Raw genomic sequence first — 10,289 nt, 5'->3', positions numbered from 1 at the left:
CAATAGCTGCTACAAATAATATCTAAACTTGTAATGCATGAATACCCTGCATATTCTATTTTCTTAATAGGATTCAATGACAGTCTGCTCTTAAACTTATAGTCAAAGAAAAGCTCCAAACCCAATTCATCCTTGGAAAATAACTTCAGGTCTCATAGCGCATACAAGGAAGTGACTTTTGAATGTGTCAATATCAGTTCAGCAAGAAACACAATTTAAGAATTCAGAATGAAAACAAAATCTGTTTTAAGAGGGTGTGGCGGAGAAAAAATCCACCCAAATTGCTGTCAGTTATGAGCATCAAAGGCAGATCAGGAAGTCTGGGATCAGGAAAAGTCATGAGAGCTGAACTACCAGAAAGGCCATTTCCATGAGAAATAACCCCAAAGTGCAATGCTGGGAAAAATCAAAGACAATCCTTGGAGGGCTGGGGGAAGGAGTGCGCAAGTGGTTTGTGCGAGGAGGCTGCACAGGAGCTCCCAGCCCCCGGTACTGGGGGGCAGGGGGCTGGTTCTGGGGCAGGTCCCTGTCGGCGCTCGCATCACAATCGTTCCCCTTGTCCCCTGGGGGACACTGGCAGCAGCAGCAGGACCTCAGACTGGGCTGCTTGGCAGTGCCACAAGGAGAGGGAAGAAGACCAGCCCTGGTGAGCAGGTGAGCAAGTGCCAGGCGTGTAATTTAGCACTGCTGAATTATCCAGCCTGGCTCGATTTTGTGCAGCTTTCCCCCAGCTGGCTGCCCAGCCCGCCCACCCCAGCTGCCCAGCATTTCCTGGGATTATTTAGTTCAAAGATGTGGGGAGAATGATATGAGAGGTGGGAGAACTTGAAAAGTGACTCTGAAGCCTGGGTTGATGTCTCCCTTGCAGCGCAAAAGAGCTGACAGAGCTGCTGTCAAGTTTAATTGTCCCCAAGATAATGTCCTTCAATGCTGTATATATTATACATTTCTGTTTATCCTGAAAACATGCCGTCTAAACACTTTAAACGTAAGTGACTTGAACAGCTCTAGCTGCTTTCCCATGATATGCAGTGGTAGGTGGGTCTGGGCTTATGATGTTGGATGTTTTCTGCTTCTCCTCTGGGTACTTAGGGGTCCGTTCCCCCTGTGGCTGACTCACCTCCCCGTCTTGGGGCTGTAGGTGGAAACAATGGGACTGGGCCCCCTGGGGGAACGGGATGGGTTGGAAAGGCTATGGGTCAGAGGGTGCAAGGGAGGGAGCAATATATGAATATGAACATGCCATAAGTAGAAACAAAAACCTCCAAAAGCAGAGATTTTGGGGCAAATCCCTTTCAGCAGAGGAACAATATTATGAAAACACAAGTCTGATGTGAGATAAGCCAACTGAGGATGTGGAAGACAACCCTGAAAGTCAGATGGAGGCCCTATTGTAATAAAGTTGTTACTGCAAACAGACCTATATTGCATTTTTCCTCTCCTGTATTAAGGGATTTTGGATTCTCCAAGGTTTTGGACAAGCTTGAGAAGTGGGTGAAGGAAACAGCTACAGATGTTGGCTCTCAGAATTAACTTGGAGGAGCCTGGGGATGCAGTGCTGCGTGGTAGAGATGACAGGAAAATAGGAGAACAGCAGTTTTTGGAAAGGAGAAGGCAAAAATAGGACGGGGGTGCACAATGTGATGGCAGAGCAGGAGGGTACGAGGAGATTGTGTGTGATGGTCACTCTGTGCCTAATGCTTAGGGAAGAGACATGGGGGCAAAATTTATGAAGGTAAAACTCTCCTTATCGATGGAAAGGCAGAACTGGGTTTCCAAAGGGACAGGAGGGCAGCTGGGGAACCTTAGCAGGGGAGAGGGTTAGACCTGGGTGAAGTCTGACAACCAGCTTCTTTTTTTTTTTTTTTTTAACTAGAAAAAGGCACATTTGTGCTGTTAGATACACTGTGCAGAAACCCTAAGAATGCCAACAATTTGGTTATAAAAAATAGTTCAACCTCAGTTCAAATTACTTCACTGTGAAAACTGCACAAATTTAATTTTGGTAAAAGCTGCAGAAGGGAAGGTTTTGTTTGGTACAAACCATATTATTTTGTGAAGCTGGGGATTTTTTTGTTCACATAAAAAGACTGAAATCCTTCATTTGCTCAGGTTTACCCATGAGAAGAAGGTGATTTTAAGCCACAACATTTTGAGTAGAGGGAAGGAGGGAAGAGTGTTGAGCAGATAAGTCTGAGCTTTCTGTGACTGAAATGACAAGCATTGGAGGTACAGCTTGCCAGTATGGATTTTAAAGAGATGAGTTTTCTGATGATGTGAAAAAAAGGCAGACGGACTGTAGGAAAGAGATGAACAATCACTATTGCAAGGCTAGAAAGCAAGAAAAATAATAGAGCTATCAAAGGATATAAAGAAAAGAGTGACAGGAGAAATGAGAAGGAAAGATCGAGAATTATCTATGTCTTGGAACAGTTTTTGGACCACGGTGATGGGAACTTGTCAGAAAAACATGCAAAGAGCAACAGAGCTTTCCTGGTGCTGATGTCCCAGGGCTGTGGTTTGGAGTTTTAATTATTTGTGCATATTGTATCATGTGGTGCTCTTCCTCTTCACAGTTCTGGGGATTTTAAGATCACAAAGCACAACTGCCACTGCATTTTTGCGATGTCCTGTTAGCACAGGCTACTGAGCATCAACCAGAAAAAGCTGCTCTCAGGGTCAGTTTTTCACTGTGATCCTTTAAAAATATTTGATTTTGAAAAGCTGGTTTCAGCTTCATAATTTTTAATTCATTTGTCTGCCAGTCATTTAGGAACAGACTATTCTGGGGTGCAAGGTATTCTTACATTTTACCCCCTTACCTGCCTGTAAAAATGAGGTAGAGAGAAAAAAGGAGAGTCCAGGTTTTTATACCAAAGCTTGCAGTGCTGCCACAGAGCTGCTTTATGTACCAATGCCAATTTTCTCAGCTTCTATAAACTATGTTTCTGGTGTATTCCTTACCTTTCAAAGGGGCAACATGGTTGACTGAGAACTGACTTATTTGCTTTTTCCTGTCATCCAATGTACTTTAATTCTGACCTTGAATTTTGGCAGTAACTCTGTGCATTTGTGTTTTCTGTTCTTTCAGTCCTGATCAAGCTTCTCCAGCTCCAGGGTGTCACCTACTCCTTGCCAGTGGTCAGTAGCCTCTTGCAGAAGTCCTGGAAGAAGTCTTTTCACACACTCCTCCTCAATTTACTAAAGAAAGGCCATGTCTGCTTTCGATCTGGCGAACGAAAGCATGCAGGGTACAGAGCCTGAGATAGAATACATCACCTCAGGGATAAAACTGAGGGATGAGACGTTTGTCTTTGTTGATGGTAAATGGGTGAATGACATGTACTGCCAACCACCATTTGCTTACCACCGGAAGCTCTTTAGCAAGAAGGTACAGAATGAGTGGAGCATCTTGGAGGAGAACAAAGCACTCTGGGAGGAAAACCAAGCCCTTTGGATGGAAAACAGAATGCTCTGGGAAGAAAACAAGTCTCTGCAACGTCTCCAGACACAGAACAAAACTGTCCAGGTTATTTACACTGATGCCATTCAGCAAAGCCTCCAGAAGGAAAAGAAGCTTGTCCCATTCTTCCAAAAGAGGAACACAGGCTTTCAGGTCAGCCCAGGCAACAAAAGTCTCCAGGCAGTTCAGCAAAAGCAGAGAGTCTTAGAGGATTTCCAGCAGGATAACAGAACAGTCCCCATCATCTGGAAAGACCAAAAAGCCATCACAGTCCATGAAGAGAGCAAAGATACCAGCTCAGATCTTCAGAAGGACCCTGATGCCATCACAGCTGTGGAAGAAGGTAACCCTGGCCCAGCCCTCCAGCAGAAACATGAAGCTAAAATCAAGAGCACCACCTCAACCCAGAACAAGGTCAAGTCTGCCCCAAGCATGCAGGGTGAGTACGAAATCATCCGGGCTCTCCAGGACTTCTATGAATACCTCCACATCTTCCTGCAAGCAAACCATCTCCTTGGGGAGAAACAAGGCTGTCACATTCTCTATGATGTGAACAGATCCTTCCAAGAAGATTACAATAAATTGAAGCTGCAGCTGAATGCTGTGAAAAACACTGTATCAGACATTACGGCTCAAATGGAAATGTTGGAAAAGGAGCTCATTGCCATCACTTCCTCAATGTATGAGGAAGCAGGACAGAAGCTGGCAACTGTGCATCAGCTTGGAGAGATGTGAAGCTTGGTGCTAAGACCTGCTAGTTCAATTTCCTGGAAAGCTTCTCTCCTTGTTCCAGGGAACCTAATAAAATCCCAGTAGAGCCTGAAGACATCTGGTGAACATTGTGTTATTCTGAAACTTACTTACATGACTCGGATGTATTTCACCTTCTGAATATAACAGTGTGCGTGACTGTTATGAATTTGCCTAATGTCAGGAAAACATGTTTTTCAGCATTTTTTTCCAAAATTTCTGATAATAAGGCCTAGAATTTCAAAAGATAATTCATGCTTTTCACACTTATTTTGACGTACCTTCTGTTGGCCATGTTTTTCAGAGGGATGGGCACTTCTGGAAATGAGGATCCCAAGTGTGAGCTATATTTGTATCCCCAGTGGTCCCTTTCTTTCTTATGGCTGGCCAAGTTCAGTGGCTGAACTATGTCTTCTGCCATGCAACAGCCTTCCCTTTCTCACATAGGGTAAGCAGTGGATCATGGAAAATGTAGCCTCCCAGATGAGACAGGCCCATGAAAGACAATGGGACACAGAAAAATACGTTCTAGGTGCCATATATATACAGTCCTACTGTCTCCTTTTCCCAGTCCTTCATTCCCACTTAAACTGTTGTTTCTTTCCCTTGTTTAAAGCTCTTCCTCAGAAAAGAATCCATCTCTTGCCTCAGAGTATAACAAGACCATAAAGCAAATGTTGCCCACCAGAATAGCACATCCCCTTCAGCCCTGGTTATTTGTAAATTACCTTCACTGGTTTATACTTTAATTAGGCTTAATTCTTCTCAAATTGCCCTGTTTTGGTACACTTGAATAATCCTACTGATTTCAAGTGAGATTATTATTTGCTAATAAATGACACTTTTAGGATGTAGTTTGTATAGGAAAGACTGCTTAGCGTCTTATTTACAGCTCACTACTAAAAGAAAATCCCCATAGACTTTGGTGGTCTTTTTGGACCAGCTCTTCTCTGTGGCCAGGAATGAAGTGTGTCTTTGTCTGCAGACAATCACATGTACTTAAGGAGCTAACAGCTCTCCAGCCTGGAGGAGCATTGGTATTTCTGGTGGTATCACAGGGCAAGGGAAAGGGCAATGCCCTGCCCCTGTGCAGCAGAAGCCTCTGAGCAGTTTTGTGAGTCTGAGCTGTCTTTCTGAAATCTCCTGTTGGACTTAGGGGACCACACATACTGCAATAACTTACTGTCACATGCTGAGGACCGGGTTGGGGTAGGTATGCTGTGAAGCTAAGCTGTGATGTCTTCACCAGACTTGCTCCATCACCCAGTGTGTCCCTATCAACCAGACCACTGCAGGCAGGTGGGGAAGGGCTGACCTGCTCTGTACCTTAATCATGCTGCTGCTTCTCTTAGGATTTTTACACCTTCTCCCTGCAGCACCTTTTTGTTTGAACGTCTGATGATTTTCCTCCTTTGTTTTGAACTGTTGATAACTGATATCAGCTCAGCAGTCCCCTTGCCATGTGCTTTCTTCAGCTTTGTTTTTGCACATTGCACAGCTTAGCAGCCACCGTACTGTCCTGTGTACAAGACCAGCTGATGAGGCACCTGCAGTTCATCACTAAGCTACTTTCAGCAGAACTGTCCCAGTGATTGGCAGCTCAAAAATTTGGGCCCTGCCTCAGGGACACAGCCCCAGAGAAAATGAAGGGAGGTCAGCGATATGTCCTCACCTGTGGTGGAAGAGGAGAGCAAGGATGCCACACTCATGTGGGTGCTTAGGCTGGGGGGGACACTGCTTCTGGGGAGAAGTGCCTGCTTCTGCACCACGGCTGAACTGTCGCATGCAATCATAGCCTGGGAGGGGTGGATAAAAAGACTACAGTGGGAAACATGGGTCCCAGCTCATAGTCCAAAGGCATACTCACAGCCCTCTGCTACAAAATGCTGAGGAGTAAAGGAGGATCCTTCCTCCCAGATATCATGGTGGGGCTGCAGGAGTAATGGAACAGGCAGCAGGGCCACATCGCCTGCAAGAGCAGTGAGGCCCCTCTTAATTTTTTAAATGGTCATATAAGGCAGATTTTTAGCTGTTCCATAGCAAGCTAGTAGGTTGTCAAAACTGGAATTTTGGTGGCTGTTCCATGGCTTAAGCTGGTAGTTGGATGTGTGTGCTCACACTATGAACAGACATGTCAGTCTCAAGTGATCTGCTGACACAGAGGATGGAGAGCCTGTTGATGTGTTTATGTTTAAAAATTGGGTCTAGTCTCAATTGTGTGGCAAGAGTGTCTGGAAATGCATTTTCCTCTGTCTGGGATATCCTTGACGCAGTGTAATTTGTTGCAATCTTTCAGGCAGAATATGGGAGTCTTTAGGTAATCTAAGAAGACAGGTACAAGGAGGCTTCTGCAGAGCAATTGTAGGAGCATTATTGTAAAGCAAGAGGAAGTTTGTGGTGAGATTTAGCTCTTGCAACAGGACCCAAGAAGTGGGTTGTCACTCTAGTTTATAGGTCTCTAAGTGATTTGGCATCAAATTACCTAAAGGATGAATTATCTTTCACCTTGTATTTCACTCAGACAGCACCAGGCCAAATACCAGCAATGACTGTTTACTTCAAGAGGCTTCAAGTAAGGAGTATTTTATTTTGCTGTTAGGCCTTCAAGGTCCTGAGGCAAATCTCCTCTCATGGTTGAAGGTAAAGGGTTGGCTCAGGTGGTGCAGGGAGGGCTGCGTGTGTAAGAACTAAGAGGAGCAATGTCCGTTAATAGGAGGATGTGCAGACAGCAAGTTGCTCCTGCTTAATGACAGTTCACAACTATATATAGCTAAATACCTCAGCCCTGTGCTGGGGAACATGTTCATGCTTCTGTACCTTCAGACCAACACTCTTTTTCTCCTAGTTGTCTCCCTCATTGTGTTTTAATGTAATATTTGTTAAGAGGCAAAAGGGGTTCTGTGAAGTCCCTAATGTTGAGTTCTGAAGGGGAGCAGCAGTAGTGACAACATTTGGTTTTGTATAAATATTTTAACAAAATGATGTATGTTCTGTTAGAAGAAATAAACCACTCCTTTGCCAGTGGTCAGGGCACTGACTCCTGCCATGTCCCTGCACATGGACAGGGAAGGCACATGGATGTGCAGCCTTTCTAACACGCACTTGGGAGGAATCATCTGACCTAACGTCGGGTGTCCCTCTAGGACAGCACTTCCAGTTCTCAGCTAGTCACCCCAGGATTCCTTTCTAACCTGTAGGAAGAAATGGACACCTTCAGGTTGTGATTTATATGACATCCCTTAGACAGATGTTTTAGGATGGGCTGAATCACCAGCTGGAGTTGCCTGCTTCTCTCTGTTGGCTTTGTAACTGCTCTGGGGACAATTAGCTCCAACTTACACATTCAGTTTGGAGCTCTCTGAATTATATCCTTCTCTCTGAGTGAGGAGCCTGGCAATCCCGAGCAGAGGAGGTGCTTCACCAGATGGTGAAGTGGCACAAGCTTGGGATCATGTGCTGCTGGTCTCAGTCCCTGCCTTTTCTTTCTGTGAAATGCCTTCATTAAGCAGCTGATTCAGATCTCTCCATTGTGTGGGGAAATTATTACTTTGTGAATAAAATTGACTTAGTTTGGGCACAGCTTAACTGCCAGGAACATGTGTAGAATCCTCAAGGGAACATGCTACTTCTCCCGAATGTTAACAATGTTCCTGAAGGGAACCAGGTTTTGTGAACCCTTTGCGCTTTGATCACTGCTTTGGATCTTTGATCTTCCTGGTTATAAAAAGTCTATACCCGGTGTATATTTTTTGGCATCAGCCATGGAGAATTTGAATTGATTCATGCCTTAAAGGCTTCTCAAATCTGCCATGTGCTGAGATAACAATGCCCATAATGACTGCCCAGCACTTAATCTTGCAGAGGACTGTGTGATAAGCAAACTGTCATAATCCCAGAAGGTACCAAATTTCCAGTCTGCATTTATTTGGTTATAAACCTGACTGAGTTGGTGATAACAGTGAAGGGTTATTTCTGGCTGATGATGGCAGAACGACAGATGATCATGTGTATTGCTCGGTCTAGGTGAGTATTGCTTGATCTCTTACTCAGTGTTGAGGGCACAGATGGTAAGATCTGACTGAGTTGCCTACAGAGTGCACAGGGCACTCTGTCCACAGGACTGCACAGGAGAAGTCCTAAGCACTGCCCATTCTCTGCTTTGCTCCATGCCCTCAGTGAGTGGCATTAACTATTTCAGTGGGGTCCATCATAGTATCCCATGGGTCTCTGTCCAGAGCAGGTGCTGGTGACGAAGGCTTGGCTCCCAGCTTTTGCAGCCTATTTAAAGTACAAATGGAGGAAAAATGCAGCAACAGGTATTTACAGGAACAACTTGTTAATCATCATAACATTTAGGCAGGTTTGGGAAAAAATGGGGTAAGCTTAATTTTTTTCCCTAGCCTGTTCACTGATTTGCAAGTCCCTGGGAACTGATAACTATTCTGGTTTGAAACGGATGGATGTCATTGCTACAGCGCATAATTTACCTTTTGCAGAAAGACAAACTTTATGCCTCTCTCCTTATTGTTGCTGATTAGCTCCTTATTTTTGCACTACTTGTGTCAATACTATTTTTGGAAACCTGGGTTTTTAGCAAGGTCACCATCAGCCTCTTGCTTCTCTGTAAATTGGATTATTGCCTGTAGCTGGACTGTGCAAATGCTGACTTTCCCATTTTCATTTCTTATTAGGCAGTCTAATACAGCTAGTTTTGTACTGTCTTCATGTAACACCCACCCTGGCCTTTTGCACTTGTCTTAGCAGCCCCACCATACCCTCCTATCCCTAAATTGGAATTTAGAATTTTTTTCAAAGTGTTTTGAGTTTCCTTGATCCCTGGGTTCCTCCTGTTAACTGCTGAAGACAGTTCTGTTGGAGTTTTGCTTGTGATTTCATGAAGTCTGGGATGTGCTTCAGAAGCTGTGGCACTGGCCAAACCCCATGTTCTCCATGGTGGTGTAGGCTGTTTTTTGGGTTCTCAGTAGCCCAGTCTGGTCTTCCCAGTGTTGGCCCCAGTTCAGTACAGAATGAGCCATAACAGTACTTGTAAATGCAGGCTATGGAGGGAGTTGTTCACTCAACCTTTGTGTTGAAACAGGACTAGTCATCTTTTTTTGACATTCAAATTTGAGCACAGACTACTTATAATGTTCATGCAGTGAGGTGCAAATGGAGGGAGCAACCTTTCAGGTAAGGTGCATGAGACATTGTTTCCTGCAGAGGCTGTTGGCTGGTTTTAAAGCAGACAGCTTTAAAGCAGTACTGCATTTTCCAAAGTGGTATTTATCCCACTGAGGTGGAAGAACTTAAATGAAAGCAGTAATTGTGATCCATGGCTGCCTGAGGTGGGTTCTGCAACTGATGGAGGAAGGCTGGCTTGCCAGAGAGACTCTTACCAGGGGTGCAGGTCTTCTCCTGCTGGCTGCAGTGAGCCTGGAGTGGCCAAGTTAAGGTGTGAAGAGCCCAGTCCTGAGTAATGGTCACATCCCTTAACACATGGCTGAACAGAGAGCTTTGGCTGGGACTCAGGGGGGAAAAAAGAGTTTATGACCTCTGGAAGAAGGGGCAGGCAACTCAGGAGGACTACAAGGATGTTGTGAGGTTATACGGGAAGAAAATCAGAAGGGCCAAAGCCCAGCTAGAACTTAATCTGATTACTGCTGGAAAAGACAATAAAAAAGATTCCTCTAAGTACATTAACAACTAAAGGAGGGCTAAGGAGAATCTCCATCCTTTATTGGATGCATAGTGGCAAAGGATGAGGAAAAGGCTGACGTACTTCATGCCTTCTTTGCCTCAGCCTTTAATAGTAAGACCAGTTGTTCTCAGGGTACCCAGCCCCCTGAGGTGGAAGACAGGGATGGGCAGCAGAATGAAGCCCCCATAATCCAAGAGGAAATGGTCAGTGACTGCTACACCACTTACACATGCAAGTCTGTGGAGCCAGGTGGGATCTACCCAAGGGTACTGAGGGAGCTGGTGGAAGTGCTCAAGGAGCCACTTTCCATCATGTATAAAAACTCCCAGCTAACTGGGGATGTCCCAGTTGACTGGAGGTTGGTGTATGTGATGCCCA

At 44.9% G+C, this 10,289-nt stretch overlaps 1 protein-coding gene across 1 annotated transcript; it reads left to right on the top strand.

The window, feature by feature from the left end:
- Positions 1 to 3,214: 3,214 nt before the first annotated feature.
- On the top strand, positions 3,215 to 4,198 carry CBY2 (chibby family member 2). The gene has a single exon (XM_037375818.1). The coding sequence runs from the start codon at positions 3,215 to 3,217 to the stop codon at positions 4,196 to 4,198; it is 984 nt and encodes a 327-aa protein (XP_037231715.1).
- Positions 4,199 to 10,289: the final 6,091 nt, after the last annotated feature.

This window comes from Falco rusticolus, chromosome 2, assembly GCF_015220075.1.
Source record: "Falco rusticolus isolate bFalRus1 chromosome 2, bFalRus1.pri, whole genome shotgun sequence".
Lineage (NCBI taxonomy): Eukaryota > Metazoa > Chordata > Aves > Falconiformes > Falconidae > Falco > Falco rusticolus.
Note: the sequence above shows the minus strand (reverse complement) of the source record. Positions and strands in the feature narration are given on the sequence as shown.